At 41.1% G+C, this 19,701-nt stretch overlaps 1 protein-coding gene across 1 annotated transcript; it reads right to left on the bottom strand.

Annotated features, from left to right (window-relative positions):
- Window positions 1-6,319: 6,319 nt before the first annotated feature.
- On the bottom strand, window positions 6,320-10,163 carry LOC129094301 (chymotrypsin-like elastase family member 3B). Its single transcript, XM_054602409.1, has 8 exons — window positions 10,065-10,163; window positions 9,573-9,661; window positions 8,764-8,861; window positions 8,549-8,677; window positions 7,464-7,600; window positions 6,801-6,943; window positions 6,559-6,711; window positions 6,320-6,461 (listed from the first exon to the last, which is right to left on the bottom strand). Exons 1-8 carry the CDS (start codon window positions 10,108-10,110, stop codon window positions 6,444-6,446), a joined length of 813 nt encoding a protein of 270 aa, XP_054458384.1. The 5' UTR covers window positions 10,111-10,163; the 3' UTR covers window positions 6,320-6,443.
- Window positions 10,164-19,701: the final 9,538 nt, after the last annotated feature.

Below are 19,701 nucleotides of genomic sequence, written 5' to 3'. Positions count from 1 at the left end.
GTATTCATATTAGTATTATAATGAACAATAATTAATAATGCTCATAGCATATGTTCTTACAAAGCTGTATATAGCTGTACATATAGATAAAAATATACATCATATTATAAATGTATAATATTATGAGTATAGACATATTAGTATTATAATGATTATAATAATTAATAATGCTCATAGCATATTTTCTTAACTCAAATTTCACACTGGAGCAACAGGATTTAATTTCATGTTTTATTACAACCATAACTTATTATAAACACAACACATCATCACACAGGCCTGATAGGTATGCGTTTGCAGCACAGACACACACACACACACACACACACACACACACACACACACACACACACACACACACACACACACACACACACACGCACACACACACACACATGATTAATGTGTTTCAGCTCCTCCTAAAGCCTCAATAAATACTGTGGATTTAACGCTGCACTAAAACAACAGTTCAGTGAGTTCAACTGTAAAGACTCACAGATCTGTGATAATGAGGACGAGGACGATACATGCTCGGAGAAAGAGAGAGTTTAATGTTTGAGAAAGAACGACTGCACTATCTTCTTCTTCTTCTTCTTCTTCTTCTTCTTCTTCTTCTTCTTCTTCTTCTTCTTCTTCTTCTTCTTCTTCTACAGCGTTCATCAGTGTGTGACCCAAACTCACCTGTGAAAGAAAAACACACCAGTTATCTCCATAATCAGAGATAGTAACCTGATATCTGAACTCATTCTGGCTTCAAACCAGCAGCTCATAATCATAATACTGTATTACTTTACGACACAGCCCATAATAGAGACCCACTAAGGGTTCAGCAAAACAAACACAATATAATGAAACAATCAATGCATACCATAAATGATAAACAAATCAAACAAATTACATTTTATGGTCATCTAAGAAGTATTAAACCTCAAATAAACATTCACAAAATTAGCAGTAGGTTGGTTTATTTATTGATTAAATGTATATATATGTGTGTATAATTTGATCTTTAATTAAGTCTTCATTTTATTGCACTGTGTTTATTTTAATGCACCAATCACCAAGTCATATTCCTTGTATGCATACCATAATAAACCTTATCTGATTCTGAACAGTTAAGGGAATAGAAAACTGTTTTATAAAAAGATTGTCGACATAAAAAATGTGCAAAATCTGAACCTGGATTTGAATATTTCATATAAATATATATGTATAAATATACATATATATATTTTTAATGATAATTTAACTTTTCTTTCTATTACTTCTTTTTTTTGGCACATTCTGATCACTGAAAATGAAATACAGGAAAAATTGCTAAATAATTCTACTTAACATAGAGACAAACATAGACAAACATCTGAACACAGAGAGGAGCAGCAAACTGTATAAATACCATAAACAACACGATAAAGTACTAATTCTGATTTATTTCATCAAATCTTTCTACTCTAAATCTAACCTCATTAATCAGAATAAATACTTACAATAATGTTTTTGTTGGGATTAATAAATCACCATGTTCAAATATTGCCTAACTGAGTCATAATTACAGGCTGCTAATTATTTTGCAGATAAGGGACAAGAGTTCAGCTCATTATGGATTAAATAACGATTTATTACGAGTCACTGATAATTGACAGCGGTTTACAGAAGCTTCTGTGCACTCATGAGCAGTAACATTCTGCGTGGTCGGCGTTTGATTGGCTGCAGCGTTGACCTTGACCTCTCCTCGCTGCACACACTAACCTGACGCCTTCAGCGGCTCCGTTTTATGATTCCTCTGGTTACTTATTGACGAACGCATCAGGTTTTCTGCCCGTGTGACATCAGAGGACCCACCTAGACGACGGAAAGATCAGCTAAAGGTTTACCTTTGACCTTTGGAACGCCGCTTTCATCGTCCTCCACCCACGCGACAATCAAAATACTTCCCTCTGATTATGTATAGTTTACTATTGAATGCATCAATTCAATTCAATTCAGTTTATTTTGTAGAGCCCAGAATCACAAATTACAAATTTGCCTCAGAGGACTTTACAATCTGTACACATGAGACATCCTCTGTCCTTAAACCCTCACATCCTCTGTCCTTAGACCCTCACATCCTCTGTCCTTAGACCCTCACATCCTCTGTCCTTAGACCCTCACATCCTCTGTCCTTAGACCCTCACATCCTCTGTCCTTAGACCCTCACATCCTCTGTCCTTAGACCCATCCTCTGTCCTTAGACCCTCACATCCTCTGTCCTTACACCCTCACATCCTCTGTCCTTAGACCCTCACATCCTCTGTCCTTAGACCCTCACATCCTCTGTCCTTAGACCCTCACATCCTCTCCTTACATCCTCTGTCCTTACCCTCACATCCTCTGTCCTTAGACCCTCACATCCTCTGTCCTTATCCTCTGTCCTTAGACCCTCACATCCTCTGTCCTTACACCCTCACATCCTCTGTCCTTAGACCCTCACATCCTCTGTCCTTACACCCTCACATCCTCTGTCCTTACACCCTCACATCCTCTGTCCTTAGACCCTCACATCCTCTGTCCTTACACCCTCACATCCTCTGTCCTTACACCCTCACATCCTCTGTCCTTAGACCCTCACATCCTCTGTCCTTAGACCCTCACATCCTCTGTCCTTACACCCTCACATCCTCTGTCCTTAGACCCTCACATCCTCTGTCCTTAGACCCTCACATCCTCTGTCCTTACACCCTCACATCCTCTGTCCTTAGACCCTCACATCCTCTGTCCTTACACCCTCACATCCTCTGTCCTTAGACCCTCACATCCCCTGTCCTTACATCCTCTGTCCTTCACATCCTCTGTCCTTAGACCCTCACATCCTCTGTCCTTACACCCTCACATCCTCTGTCCTTAGACCCTCACATCCTCTGTCCTTACACCCTCACATCCTCTGTCCTTAGACCCTCACATCCTCTGTCCTTCCCTCACATCCTCTGTCCTTACACATCCTCTGTCCTTAGACCCTCTGTCCTTACACCCTCACCTCCTCTGTCCATCCTGTCCTTACACCCTCACATCCTCTGTCCTTAGACCCTCACATCCTCTGTCCTTACACCCTCACATCCTCTGTCCTTACACCCTCACATCCTCTGTCCTTACACCCTCACATCCTCTGTCCTTAGACCCTCACATCTTCACATCCTCTGTCCTTCCCTCACATCGGCACAGGAAAAACTCCCCTAAAAACCCCTTTAACAGGGAGAAAAAAGGAAGAAACCTCTGGGAGAACGACAGAGGAGGGATCCTTCTCCAGGATGGACAGAATGCAATAGATGTCATGTGACCAGAATGAACAGCATAACAGAGATACAACACATTCAATGTATATGACATAAATGATTCATATAATAAGACTACTTATAATAACAGCAGCAATTATTACAGTAGAATTATAGCCATGAAAATAGGGATAGTAATGTGATTAATAATAATAATGGAAGTAGCAGTGGGTGTCAGTCGGCTCACAGCAGGAGGCACGACTACGGTCCAGGTACCACAACGATTCATGGAAACCTGCAGAGCGAGAAAGCAAAAGGGCTTCAGGGTGGAAGTAAAGCTAAAATGCTTAATGGTACAGGTAATAGTAAGTATCATTAATCTGTATCATTAATCTGTATTCTTCTAAGAAAACACACATCTTGACATGGCTCTCTAATCCCCCTAAAAGCTGCTCCTGTCTCGTCCTCCTGTGCTCCATCTGAACGTTGTTTTCCTTCTAAGACCCGTTGTTATGGTACCGGAGTCAATGATTGGCCCCGCAGGGTCACAGGGTTGATGCCACCTGTCTGCCATGCTGGCACAGTCCACACAGGGTCGGGAACGCTGTAGTACTACAACGCTGTAATCCATAAAACCATAAACAACTCAGCTGTTAGGACTCGTCCAAACCTCGGTTGTAACCTTGGTTACTCACCAGAGAGACGGTGAAGTTGTCCGTCGTCATGTCTGATGCTTTAATTCTTAAAAGAAGAATGCTGCTTTTTAAACATAATATCCTCCATGTTGACCTTTAACACAACAGAAACCCCCGTTTGTTTCAGGGTAACATTAACATCCACATGTTGGAATAATGGGAAAACTCCTGACTCTCAAACCTGTGGTTAATATTTAACGTAATAAGGTTATTTTAACTGCTCATGTCTTCTGAAACATAATCTTTCTGTTGAGCTAAGCGACCCTGCTGTCTCCACACGGCCAACATGCAGTTCTCCGCTGCATCATTATGAAATAAACATATGAAAAGCAGTTTAAATGCATATTATACTAAATAAAACTCAGTCATAGTTGATGGAGGACAGAGAACGACTCCTCCCTGACCTCCTGACACACGGAGGGAAATATTCATCTACAATTTAATGATTCATTTTAATTAACACATTAATGCAGCAGCACAACCAGTGTTTTTATTTGATCATTAAAACATCACATCATCTGTATTTTAGTTATTTTAATGTTTAAATCTATCGACAGAAAAACAACTGGTTATTGTGCTTCCTTTATGACACAATAACAAACTATAAAATACAGAAATATGTCATCTGTTGCTTAAACAATCGTAATGATGTGTGTATGATATATGACAGGTTATGTTTTATTTGCATCTTTATTACAAAATTTGCTTGACAACTTTTATTTTGATTGATGTTTTGTTTATTTAGGGCAACTTTATTCATACAACACATTTCAGCAACGAGGCAACACAAAACGCTTTACATAAAACATAAAGTGCAAACAGAAACACGTTATTGAAGGTCATGTGAATACAATTAAAAACAGTCAATTAATAACAAAGAGATTAGAAAATAAAAAAAAGCTGAGATAGAATAAGATAGATATACATTTCAGTGAAAGAAATGATTTAATAAAAGGCAGCGGCTAATAGAAAAGTCTTCAGCCTTGATTTAAAAGATGAGAGCGCTGTCGCTGAACTGTGATTTTCTGGGTTTTTTTTACACAAAAACATGCAGTGATACGGGTCTTTTTTTTTTGCTCGAGACATGAGAGAAAAACAAAGTATTCCTAAATAAATCAAGGTAACACTGGGAGAGTACCTGATATATAAATGGTCATTTTGTGGGTGAAATATTCCTTTAAGCTGATTTCTGTGAGCTCACTGGAAGAATTGAAGAGAATTCAGAAGAACATTTTTAAGCAACTTGTGGCAGAACAATATTCTACTGAAACTGTGAAACAAAAATATGATTTTGTAATTCCCCAGAGGGAATCACGCTTCTGTTTAAAACTATGAAAGTATGAAAGTAAAATATCATAGAGTTTATGTGACTCATGTTTGTATCAGAGATCACTACAGTGTGGTCCACCGTCTCCTCTGTCCACTGGGTGGAGCTGCTGTGATGTCATCAGGACTCAGCAGCTCCACCCATCCTCCAGCAGATGGAGATGAAGGAATGTCTTCATGGTTTTCATGACTTCACTGAACGTCGCTCATCAGTTTAATCCTGATGTTTGATGAAATTCATTCAAACATTAAACAGTCAAGTGATAGGAACACATTAATGCATCAATAATTTATCCAATAATATCATTTATATGATTCTGAAATGGGCCATTCTGCCTCACTTTTTGTACTTTGATGCCAATACTTTAGTCCTCTCACAGTACTAGAGTAGTCCTACACTGTGGTGTTACTACTGTGTTTGCTGCACTGATCACTCTGAATACAAACCTTTTTAAACATGTCTGATTTAAAACAAAGCTGAGAGCTTGTTTACTGTTTATTATCATATTCTATCGTGTTAAGTCTGTTGTCATAAACTGCAGCATCGAGGTGAACAATCGCTCTCCACCTCCTGAGCTTCAGACGCTCCGTCGACACTCAGCTGATCTCGGGAGATGATTGATATGAAATATTGATTCATAAGTTGTCTGATCATTTGGTTTGATTCTCGCTGCTGCAGAACTTTGTTTAATTAAGAATGTGATGCACAAAAAAATATAACTAAACAATCTTTTGCTTTATCTGTTTAAGCACTTTGTTAAAGGTAAACAAACTTTGCTAAGAGTAAAAGTCAAAATATTGCTGATGTAAAAATGAATATTTTATATATTTTAATACATTTGATGCAAGTATTACTAAAAAAAGTATTTTAAGTATCAAAAGCAAAGTTAGTCATTGTTTGAGGTGGATAAAGAGTACTTTTACTTTTGGGATTACTTTCATTTAAAGCTACTGTGATGAACTCATTTTGTGTTGATGAAATAAAATAATTGTTGTTATTAATTCGGTGACATTGATTAAAATGCAGGCGCAATAATGAACAACCTGGCATGCTGATAAAAGACAAACGTTTATTGTACTATATTGTATTTGTTCAGAGTGTGACTCTGATGTGAAACGATGAACAGAGCAAATATTGGGATTAATTATTGATCCACTGGAGTCCAGGACTTCCTCAGTATGCCAGCATGACCTGAAGAGAAAACATGACTCATTGATTATGGAATCTTTTATCTTTATCAGAGACATTTGATGCTCACGCTATCTGTTAATGTGGATCAATAACTCACGTCGCTGAGCCAATCGCTGAAGGCGGAGGTTCTGGTGAAGACGGTGGGTTTCTTCACCTCGTTGCAGACTCGAGAGGAGACGAAGCTGGTGACGCCGTGAACGTACCACCGCCCGTCCGGACCGACGCAGTTCAGAGGACCGCCGGAGTCTCCCTGAGCCCAGAACACAGTAAAGGTAAAGACTACGAGCTCCATCGCAGCAGGAAGTTCACCTCTGACAGGAGAGCGGACGCCTCACGTACGTTGCATCCGGACACGGCGTCTCCTCCGGCACAGACCATGGTGCTCTTCACGTTGATGCCCCAAAAGTCGCTGCGGCTGCACACGGCGTGCTCCACCACCGGCAGAAAGGCCTGCTGCAGCTTATCGGGCATCGGGCCGTGGGCTGGGACACAAAGAGCACAGAGCTGCTCAGAAACACAGGAAGTAAAGGATCTGGTACTTCTTACAGCAAATAGCTGACCCTCAAAATAACAAAATCTCGAGCTGTGTTTGTACTCCCGCTGGGCGCTGTATCGCGAGCCTCTGCAGATGGCGTGCGAGCTCAGAGCATGAAGTCTATGCGCTGTTCGTTGCATTATTCTATAACAGCAGAGGGCGTACAAACCAAATGAAATGTGAGGAAGCAAAAAGACAACGAGTGTAACCTAGAGATATGAACATAGACTGTAGGTGTAACCGGAAAAACGCCATAAACCAACCTCCACTATGACGAGGAGGGATTATAATTATCTGTAAACTCATATCTCATATTCATGAACTACTTACCTTTATAAAAGCAAATATTATATGCATTATAAAGAAACAAAGTAAATTCTTTGATTTGGCGGCAAAATATATAAGTGTAGATTTTTAACACATTTTTATCAGCTGAAAAGTGACAGGTGAAGACGTGTTGACTTTACTGTAAAGGTTTCCCCAGCCGGTGATGTAACACGATGCTCCATGAGGGAGGATCTCTCCGGACTCCGGGAGACAAGCAATGCCGATGCTGTCAGTCATGATGGGGCTCTTATCCAGCTTCAGCAGGGCAAGATCGTTTCTGTGAGGAAATCATTGTTAAAGTTAGATTTTCACCAAACTTATTAAAGGAGATGCATCATGCTCATTTTTAGGTTCACACTTGTATTTTATGTTTCTACTCGAACATGTTAACACATTTTTCTACAGCTCTTCATACTGTCTGTCTGAATGTACCTGTGTTCACCCTCTGTCTGAAACGCTCCATGTTAGCGACTGTCTCTTTAAGACTCCCTTTGGAAAAAAACCCAGTCTGCTCTGATTGGCTTGTGAGAAAAAATATGGGCCATCTTTGCAAAGGTAGATCCAGGCGAAAAGTGAAGTCAATGCTTCATGTCTTAAAGCTGCATTCTCTCTCCTGTCCACCAGGGGGCGACTCCTCTGGTTGTATAGAAGTCTATGAGAAAATGACTCTACTTCTCTCTTGATTTATTCCCTCAGTAAACATTGTAAACATGAGTTTATGGTCTCAATCTCTAGTTTCAAGTCTTCTTCAATACAGCATGATGTTCATTTAGTAAATGATGCTCCATTTAGAGTCAAACAGACCATAAAGCAGGGGATGCTTTAGAAAAAAGATGACAGCAAAATCACCGAACTGGAGGACCACTACGTCCACTTCTTATATACATACATATTAATATATATATAGTCTATGGGTAGTTCTCAAGCTGTCTTTGGAGATATACAGATGGTATAAGGTATATTCTAATAAACCTGCATGTGTCATATGAAATTAGAGCCAAATCTGATTGATGATATTTTCTAATCTAAGTGGCGCACAAGAAAATGACTTAGTTGTCTTATTTAACAGTTTGTGGGTAACAGGTACTCCACATACCCAAATGTATGTGCAAACTGACGGATTGAGTCTGTCATGATATGTCCCCTTATAATGATTCCACTAGTGATACAGAAACAAGTGAATTTATTGATTTTCAGTGGTGGGTTTTTAATATAATAAACTCACCCATCAGCCACAAAGTCAATGTCCCACTTGGGATGGACGATGATACGTAGAATATCTCTGATCTGCTCAGTTCCCTCCTGCTGGCTCATGTCGTGTTCTCCCAGGACCACACGGTACACGTCTCCGGGCCTGTGAGACAGATTACATCTCCCTCATATTATACACACTTCAATCTTCGAGTCACGCTGTAGTTATGTGGTCTTATTGTTAGTCACCCGATGCAGTGTCCAGCCGTCAGCACCCAGCGAGGTCCAACCAGAGTCCCCCCGCAAGTGTGATGGAAGCGGCTGCCGTGCTTCACCTGCAGGGAGATCTGAGAAAAAGAAATATTAATAATTAGATCAGAGAATCAGACCCCTTTTTTCGTTTGGTGAACATGATGAAGTCTGTGGGCGGAGCATAGCTGGAGGCAGAATAATTCTCTGAACACATCAGTGAACAATGATTGCAGGTTTTGTTGCAAGTTTATCTCAATATGAAAAGCCTCTTACTCTCCGGAACCGCAAGTGTTTCTTTAGAGAATGACCATTAACTAGCCGGACCATATGAGCCGACCCTTACACCACTGGAGGAGAGCAGACAAGGAGCTCCAGTGAAAGCGGCTGGCTATTAAGCTAGCTAGCGTGTCAATCTTCTGACTAGTTAGCTAGCTGCTCTCCTCCTGGCAAAGTGTCTCCTTGTGAAAAGTAGTGAGGCAGAGACTGCTAGACCTAGCGCTGCCGTTGGGCAAATTTTTTTGGCAACCATGGTTGCATGGAAGCATGGTGGAATAAGCAAGCTAGACGTAGGCTAGTTAGCGTGTTATATCCACCATGCTTTCATGCAACACCGGTAACAGAAAGTGAGCCAAACGGAGGCCCATCTCTCTAATAGTTTAGCCTGTTAGCAACATTCCTTTTTACCGCTCTAATGGTTAACCTATGAGCAATATTTTTCCTCCATCTCTGATACACTTCACCTATGTTGTGAAATGGTCTGTAGTTACTGTATTACCAGTGATTTTCAAACGTTTAGCTCACAGTACCTGCCATGGCCAGCTATGGGGGCGAGCATCTTCTCCATTCACCACCCTGTTGGTCAGAGGCGTCACAGCAGGGGCAGCACATCCAAAGACTACAAACACATCACAGTGGATGAGTTTTAACTAAAAGACAGTTGATCTTAACATCTGACATCCACATGTTACATTTACATTACATTACAGTCATTTAGCAGACGCTTTTTCCAAAGCGACTTACAATCAGTAGCTCAAAGCTTATATTACATATCATTACATATCATTACATATCATTCACACACTGATGACAGGCTACCATGCAAGGTGCCACCTGCCCATCAGACTCTAACTAACATTCATACAACATCCAGTCCACGTCCCAGGAGCAACTTGGGGTTAAGTGTCGACTGCCGAAGCCGGGTATTGAACCGCAGATCTTCTGAATGGAGAACGACCCTGCTCTCCACTGCGCCACATGTGCCACTTTAACTTTAACTCCAGTTAAGCCATGCTACTCACCGTATGCCACCTGAAGCAGCAGCAGGAGACCCAGAGTCTTCATCATGGTGTGAAGACACTCACAGTTCAGCTCTCTTATACCTCCACCGTCCGTCCGTCCGTCCGTCCGTCCGTCTGTCTGTCTGTAAACCCCAGCACAGATCACATTGAACCCCTGGAACATCGTTATCAGCATCTACTGTTGATTGTGTCTGGGAAAAACTTCCTGTTCTGCAGGTGGATCAGTTGGTCTGCCACGACACTGATCTGTCCATGCATGGAAAAACTGTAAAAGTGATCACGCACATGGTGAGTCTGTACAGATAATGTCACAGTACACCACTTTGCAGAAAATAAAAGAGAATAGAATACATAAGTGAAAGCGTAAACTCAGGAAGTTCAGCACAGGAGTGATGTACTTTTTTTAAGAAGAAGTAAACTCTTTGGAAAAACCAAAGAGTTTACTTCTAGAATTCTTAAAAATTGAACCAGTGGTGGATGAAGTATAAAAATGTGCCTATACAAAAATGTAAAAATACTGTTATGAGTAAGGTCCCATTTTCTAAATATTAATTAAACTTGTATTATCAGAAAAAAATATATTTTAGGTTTCAAAGTAAAGTCCCTTATTTTGCAGGGTTGATAGAGTAATTTTACTTTTACTTTTTGGAATTCAAACTGCAGTATTTCTACTACGCGGAACCTTCATTTTGTGTTCATTTTGGTGGTCCCTGTGGACTAGATTGGCAGTGTAAACTCATCAATGTACACTGCAAGGAGAAAAAACTACGCAATACTGCTGACAATAAACAGTGATCCCTGGAAAGCTCATCCCCAAATATATCACCAAAACAAATCAGTAGTTGGCATATAGCTGCATGAAAACACACAGTTTAACATGAAAAAAACAGAACAAACTGTTCCTAGAAACCGTTGGTGTTTGTGAAAATGAGAGTAGCTGAAGCATCAACTCAGAGTGAGAGGAGGAGAAAGGCAAGCGAGTTTAGTGTCGTCAGCTGTCTCGGTGCTCAGTGTGCTGCGTGAAATACATTTTCTTCCTGCGACCACAGAACTGGATAGCTTTGGGTTACCTTCAAGAGAAACAGTCCTGGAACAACTTTCTCTGCTTTAATAACATGTTATACATCCACGAAGGGGCCCACGCTCCTGCTGGACCTGGACCCCATTCTTCACGCCTCGCTCACACTGCATCCTTCCCTCCTGAGGGAAACTAGTGTCGCTCTCTGGAGGAGACGGCGTGAATCTATAAATTTACCCTTTTTTTAGGAGGCGAATCAAATCAATAGCGCCTGAACAGCTAAGAGGCTTTGCTTGTTTTCCCGCCGTGTTAGGATAATTCCCCTACACCAGGCACTGCAGGGAGATTTATGAAGCTGACATGTGCTGCGTGTTTGCATAACACAGCAATGACAGAACTGTGAATAATTCGGATTAGGGCTGCAGCTCACCATGAATTAACTGGCGACGCACTTACAGGAGGTCAGTCAGGTGGGAGTCGTCATTTATTATGAATGAGTGGGAGTAAAACAATAAATCCTATAAAGTTAAACAGTGTGAACAATAATGAATGATCATTTTAATGTCTTTTTAATGTTATTTTAAATGCAGTTAAAGGATTTACAAGAAAACAGAAACACATTTCGCAGTTTTTAACATTTTGCTACAAACTTTATACATTATGACACTTTTACAATGCTAAAATGTACAATTAAATATTATTATAAAGCCATCAAAAAGTCTGCTAGCAGCTCTCTGAGGCTGTGCTTAGGGACAGAAGTGCTTTGAGCTAAATGCTAATGTCAGCAGGCTAACATTCTGATGTTTAGCAGATCAGTTTTTGCAGACTGGTCTCCTCAAAATACTTTTTAGTTTCCTTACAACAAGAATGCATGTTCCGGATGTCGTTTGTTTTTGACGTATCAAAAATAAAGTCCATGCTCCTCCAGGATGGGGTGAAAGGGTCAAACAAACACAGGACTTGCACAAAGGAGACCGCTGTTCATGTCCAGTGTGAAACCAGAAATTCAACGTTGACTTATTTTAATTAACGTCCATAACTTAAATAACGTTAAAAAATGCTTTAATAGAAAACAATGATGTTTTACTAAACATAACCAATTCATTTCGTTCCATTTTTGTTTTGTTAAAATTTGCTTGTGTTAAAACTGCAACTGTAATCAGAATAAAAATATAGTTCGCTCGAAAAACGCAATGAGTATGTAGTTTAGTTGGGAGCATTATTTTGTAGGAGACAGGGCTGAGTTTTAACCATGTTAGCGTGTTAGCATGCTAATATATGCTAATTAGCACGTAACGAATAGTACAGGTTAGACTGAAGGGAATGTTCTGCAGGAATGTGGTCATAAACCAAAGTATTGGAGAAATAGAAATCTGTGTGCGAGATAAATACTTGATCAATGAAAAGGGATCACCAAAGTTATTCCAATTCATCCCAAACCTTAAGTGTTTTTATCAAGTCTGTCTATTGTCTGTGTTGTTTGTAAAAATGTGTGTCAAGATGCAAAAAAATCCCAAACTAATGTGGTTAAAACCAAGTTCAGTCAAAGTCTATATTACCAGAAATGACTTCTGTATCATGTTACAGCACATAACATTTAACAGGATAATATATTCAGATTGTTCGATAAAATGGCTGGAAAAATATAGTTTGGTGTAAAGTTATACAAGCTGTTCCTAAACCGCCTGCATGCACAACCCTTTATTGTTTTTTCTTCTGTGTGAAATAAAATCCCATCAAGACATTGTTCTGCTGAGCTACGTAAATCGATATTTCCAGTTCGCCACAGAAGCAGGCCTGCTCTTTATTCAGTGGTAGACAGAGATAAATTATCTGAGACCAGCTAGCGCTGTTTAAGGCCAAGTATATATCTCCCAAGGTTTTCAGATACGTCAAGAAAATCTGACGAGTGCAGCCTGGAGACGGAGGAAATGCTGCCAATTAGACCTCTGCAACATAAATCACACTTTACTGCTGTCACATGAAGTGGCCAATATTCAGTTTCCAGTCACTGTGGAGAAGAATATCAGTCATTAATAGGAGGCATAAAATAGGTTGGATAAATGCAAAGCACATGCAGTTAGTTCATGATATCACCTTTCACCACAAGAGGTGATGCGTGAAGATGATGTTATTTGGTTGAAAGCTCACACTATGCAGGATGTCTCCCAGTGATTCATAATATTTTCCAAAAGGGCGGAATGCACAGAGTAATGGAAAGATTTGACATTTTGGTGTGCTTATTCACTTCCTAGCTGATAGTTATATAAGAAGATTAATGCCACCAATTGATGTTTGTTTGGTTAATATGAATCTTAGCTTAGCTTAAAATGTGTTGCATAAACAACCTTTTTTTGTAGGTTGAGTACACAAAAATGATAAAATGTACTCAGTTAGGTTTGGGCAACAAAAGGTCTTGGTTAAGTTTAAGCTAAAGAAGCAATGGGCTAGGTTTAAGAAAAGATCAACCTTTGGGTTCAAATAAGCAGGCTTGTTAAGTAAGTTGCGTTAGTTAAGTATTTAAGTTATGTATCCAAAAGTATCTAAAATAAATCAACTTTGACTTTGTGTCACAGGGGACAAGTACAGCGGTCTCCTGGGTGAAAGTCCTCTGTTTGTTAGACCCATCCAACCTACGCAGACTTTCACAATCTTTATACTTCGTCAATTCCTCTGATCATTTAATAATAACGCAGATTGGTTTACATTGGAGTTATTCCAAAGAACAGTGCGTCTCATACAGATTTTAAAGGGTGCCAATGATCAAGTGTTGCTTATTGATGAGTCCGGAGTGGATCTTGGATTACGGCCGTCCACATGTGTTTTTTTTCGCAATCGATAAACAGAAATGACCATATTAGGACTGAGGAGGAGTGACGTAGAGACGGTGTATACGTCTCTGGTGTCGACCTGTCAATCAGTGTGTAGCCCCGCCCTAAAGCATCCCCTGCTTTATGGTCTGTTTGACTCTAAATGGAGCATCATTTACTAAATGAACATCATGCTGTATTGAAGAAGACTTGAAACTAGAGATTGAGACCATAAACTCATGTTTACAATGTTTACTGAGGGAATAAATCAAGAGAGAAGTAGAGTCATTTTCTCATAGACTTCTATACAACCAGAGGAGTCGCCCCCTGGTGGACAGCAGAGAGAATGCAGGTTTTAAGAAACCTCCGCCTGGTGCTGACTGAAGCTTCATATTCACTGTTGCAACTAGAGAGCGGTGTCATTCTTCTCTTCTAACTCTTTCCAAGAAAGAAAATATGCATATTTCCCAAAATCTAAAACTATTCCTTTAATATGAATAAGTTCAGTCATATATCCATCTCTTTGGCTCCCCGTGGCTATTCGATGCCATCCGGTTCTCTCACTTCTCCTGTTTTTTCAGAGGATGGTTGCTGCTGAGGGGGAAGCAGAGTGGAGTCGGCCTTAAGGCTCCAGTCAGAGACGGTTATGTCTGCTAGTAGCACAAAAACAAAGCCTTAGGTTGGGTTTTTTTAGACACGCAATCCTCTTCTCCAACTACTGAGACACTCCGCTCTGTTCTCCGTCAGCATGAATGGGATGGCTTTAATCTAGTTATTAAAGCAGATAGTTCTGAGTAGACATTTAAAAAAAACAAAACATTAACTCAGCCGTGAAAAGTGGAGTGAGTAATTCTTCCCTCAGCCGTTCGTTATTTCACACTAAGCTGCACAGTCTGTCTCCGTCAAACGCTGCTTCACTGGTGGTTAAGTGCTGCGTTCAATGGCACTTCAACCAGTGCCAGTGTACTGTTTCAAATGCATTTCTTACACAAGACATGAAGAATTGGAAGAATGTTAAACATCACTGCTGTTATCTAAATGTTATATATTGAGACGTCACCTTACATTTGGAGCGACTTGGCCACAGTTCCTCAGGTTTCAGTCACCTGGGCCCGTTGGCAAACATGAAAAGGGAAATTTAAGCTTGTTGTTGTCGGACTAAAATCAAAGCCAAATTTGTTTTACCTTCAGATGTCTTGTTCTGATTGCAGCATGATGGTGAGGTCATTGTCAGAAGGAAGAACTACAATTTTATTTTGTAGTCTTTCTTGGACCCTGAAGCCAAGCAAACTAAAAAGAAGAAGAAAAGAAGAGTTCATAACAAGGCATTTGATAATTGATAGATGAAGGAAAACTTAAATCCAGATAAACTGCTCTGGGCAGAGCAGCCGGAGCTTTACAGGACGCTCTATTTTCTCTCTGTGTCTCTAACCATCATCATCTTTTATTTCACACTCTGCTTGATGATCCAACCTTAACACCTCGGAGCCCCGCTGGCCCGCTCAGAAAAAGTGAGTTTTTACCCGTAATGAACTCCGTTTGGGGACCTTGGGGCTCCTGTGGCGATACTTTGAGTTTGATTCATTGCCACCCTTCCCCCCCTTTCTTTTACCTCCTCTTCCTCCCCTCTCCTTGCCGACCGCCTAACTAAAACCTTGTTGGTGAAATTAAAAACAGTTTAGCCTGCTGCACTGGTTTGCATCAGAAGCCCACGGACACAAAGTGCTTCGGTCATGTAAGACAGAGGCCCTGTGATTATCTCTGCTCCTTTAACTCACAAATCAAACGTGGGTTCATCTGCAGGCCTCGATGTGATAGGAGCTTTTCATGACGGAGAGTGAAAACGAGAAGCCCCGGCGTCTTTATTGCGGAAACCGTTCTTTAACAACGGTGGAGCATCTCAGCACGTGGCGGGCAGATCTGGGTCGCTGAGAGTTGGTTTCGATTGGGTTACAAAAAAAAAAAGGCCAGCACAATGAAACACAGTTTTAACACTGCGACTGCCAGTGGCAGATGGAATAATGAGATTCAGGAGTAACGCTTGTTGGCACTAACCTTTCAGTGGTTTCTCAGAGTGCCACCTGGTTTCTGTGAGATCAGATTGAACCGAACAGATCCCTAATTCAGGGTCCACGGCATCAAAAGGAAATCAACATAATAAGGCTTAATCGCTAACTTTCTGACGGCTAATGACCCCAAAATTGACTGTCGGGTTCGATTAGACAGCTTCAATGCTTAACACTAACCTACCAGAGCTGAGAAGAAATATGCTACTGAATTTAATGTTCAAAGGGAGGTTGTTAAGAAAGTCGGGGATGCCAGCAGACGGGGAGTGACGGAGAAACACCAGACAGGGAAGACCCAGAGACAGTCGCCCTCTTTAGTCTCCTCTCCCAAGGAGGCTAGAGTTTCTTGGCTGTGACTGATGGACAATAACAAGGAACCCCCCCCCCCCCCCCCCCACATACACACATACACACACACCAAACCCCTCCATGTGTCTTAGTTATGTGCTGTCATCACGCTGCTCTTTTTGCTCATCCAAGATCTGAAAATGCTGCTATTATACTTCAAATGAAATCAAAAAACCACATGCTCAGAGTACTTGATTCTCAACATGCATATTCAGATTATTATTTCAAATAGTTTTATTTTCAGGCATGCTGGCGGGGAAGCTCAAGGATTGGCAGTGTCAACCTCCACTTAAGTCCAGACTGAAATATCTCAACAAGTATTGAAGGAGTTCCCATGAAATTTGGTCCCAAGATGATGAACCCTAATGACTGTGGGGGATCCTCTGATCTTTCCTCCAGCACCACCATGAAGTTGAGTTAATTGCCATAAAATGTGGCAGGATGAATTGTACTTAGCGTGCTCTCTCGAGCCAACATTGAGTCAGTTATAATCCATTTTTTAAACCGAAACAACCAAGTGAACCCTTGTGTGGTTAGATCACAGTGAGAACAGGATCCAAACAACTGATGGAAGTGAAACAAAACACAGGCTGACTGTGAGGGCAGTTATTAGGATGGACTCAGGTAAACAACAGGTTAACATGAGAGGGAGAAGACTGGCATGGACCTCTGATGAAGTACGATGTTTGCTTGACATCTGGGTCGGAAAGAAATCCATCCATCCATCAATTCATCCATCCATCAATTCATCCATCCATCCATCAATTCATCCAATCATCTATCCAACCACAAATCCATCCATCCATCCATCCATCCATCCATCCATCCATCCATCCATCCATCAATTCATCCAATCATCCATATCATCAATTCATCCAATCATCTATCCAACCACAAATCCATCCATCCATCCATCCATCCATCCATCCATCAATTCATCCAATCATCTATCCAGCCACAAATCCATCCACCCATCCATCATCCATCCATCCATCCATCCATCCATCCATCCATCCATCCATCCATCCATCCATTCATTAATCCATCCATCCATCATCCATCCATCAATTCATTCAATCATCCATCCATTCATTAATCCATCCATCATCCATCTATCCACCAATCCATCCAATCATTCATTAATCCATCCATCATCCATCCATCCATCCATCCATCCATCCATCCATCCATCCATCCATCCATCCATCCATCCACTCCATCCATCCATCCACTCCATGCATCCATCCATCCATCCATCCACCTTCCATCTATCCATTTATCCATCCATCTTCCAGCCTTTAAACTATCCCTTAATCAATCCATCCATCCATGCATCCAAAAATCCATCCATACACCAACAGGGACAGCAGGCTTGGTAGGGGGTTTCAGGCGTCCCCAACAATGGTTTCCATCCCTTCCTGATGGACCCAGAGTCGTTTCCAGGCCAGATGACATATATAATCCCTCCAGCGTGTTCTGGGCCCATACCCCGGGGCCTCCTACCAGTTAGACGTACATGGAAAACCTCTAAAGGGAGGAGTCTACATTTCTATGTTGAGCCAACCTGTGTTGAAAAGTAAAATTCTCTGCAATTCATTTGTGCACTGTGAAAACAAAAACAAACTAAAAGGAAACGGACCTTGTGAAAGCTTCCAATCCCATTACTTTTTATCAAGTCAACAGAGAAACTTTGTTTTTAATTCCATTAGCAAGTGTTAGCATTCTAACAGGCTGAATTAAAACATTATACCTACTCAAAGAAAATAAACATTTGTCAGTATGCTACAGTATGTTTAATGGTTAAACAGTATGCCCCCTCGCCATGATATATAATCATGGCGAGGGGGCAAATGTTCAGGATATTTTCTCTTGACTTTCCTGAACGTGTTAGGTTCATAATGGGGCCATTGACCAGCTTGAGCTCACCTCACACTCCCACTGACACCTGCAACACCCCAGCAGATTGGCAGGCGGCAGTGGTTTAATATAGTGAAGCTGTGAAGTGTTCATAAATCTCTGGCACCCCTGGCTAATAGCAGCTTAGAGGCCACAGAAGAGACAAGGCCTCTCCAGATACTCATGGTTGACAAAAATCACTATTTATTTCATATCCCGCATTTCAAAATGACATTTCACAGGGCTTTTCAATAAGGAAAGAAAAGGGAAGACATTGCTGATTAATAGAAAAGATGAAGTTCTAGTCTTCTGTACAATGACAAATGAAACACAGCACAAAAATCTAAGAACTGACATGATATACAGACGCAATTTAAAGAAGGTCGAGCAGTTCCACTCAGAAATATCCTGTATACAGATATATAGTTTCTTGCCCGTTAAAACTAAAGCACGCTGGTAACCACAGAGTGAAACCGTGTAACTGGAGATGACCTTGCAGTCACATGGCCGGCAGCACCGACGTGTTAATGAAAGTGACACGTACTCAGCTCAACCCGAAACCCGAGGCTTAACCAAACACGGACAAATCACGGCCCTGATGTGTCCACGGTTCACCGTCTCCGAGTCGGCACGGATGTAAAGAGACGTCCATACAGGTAAATACACCTGCATGTTTATAATTTTATGCAAACATTATATAAATATTGTCACAAAGCCGTCGACACAAAGTTGGAGCTCGCTGACTGCTGGTGCCTCCAGAAGTTTAGAGCGATGCACAAAGAGCTCTCTGTGTAACATGTAAGCATTCACACATGCTCAACACTCCAACACACACACACACACACACACACACACACACACACACACACACACACACACACACACACACACACACACACACATACATACATTGTGTTGCAACCATTAGCGTCTGTAGCCACGTTTATACGTCTGCATGGCAGATATGGCTACAAACCATTATTATAATGTAAATAACAGATTTATGATTTCCCCTCTAAATGTTAAAATATCTCCAGATTCGTCTCAAGTTCCCCAGGTAGATTTATTTGTATTATATTTTAAAGAATAGTCCGGGTGCGTCAGGGGTCAGAAGTGTGGAGCTGAGCATGCCGTTTCTCCAAACACACGCTGAATGTGTGTGTGTATGTTAGGGCCCATGTGCTAGTGATTTCACTGTGTATACTGGGCTGTCGGGGGCCGAGGTCTCCAACACTGTTAAAGAGAAGGTATGCTGGATGCTGATTGGCTGTTGTCCTTGCAAAGGTGATACACCTAAACAGCGTTCCAGGCTCTCCTCAGACTCAGGAGAAGGTTATGCTGAGGACAACACTGCAAGGATCGATACCACTATCATATATTTCCATCAAATATAAGGCTATAACCAGCAGCGGCTAGCATAGCTTAGCTAAGCATAGCATAAAGACTGGAATCTGCTAGTCTGGTACTGACCAAAGCTGCCAGCACCTGTAAAGCTGTGC

The sequence above is a fragment of the Anoplopoma fimbria genome, chromosome 8, assembly GCF_027596085.1.
Source record: "Anoplopoma fimbria isolate UVic2021 breed Golden Eagle Sablefish chromosome 8, Afim_UVic_2022, whole genome shotgun sequence".
NCBI classification, from domain to species: Eukaryota; Metazoa; Chordata; class Actinopteri; order Perciformes; family Anoplopomatidae; genus Anoplopoma; species Anoplopoma fimbria.
The sequence above is the reverse complement of the archived record's forward strand: the minus strand, read 5'-3'. Positions and strand labels throughout refer to the sequence as shown.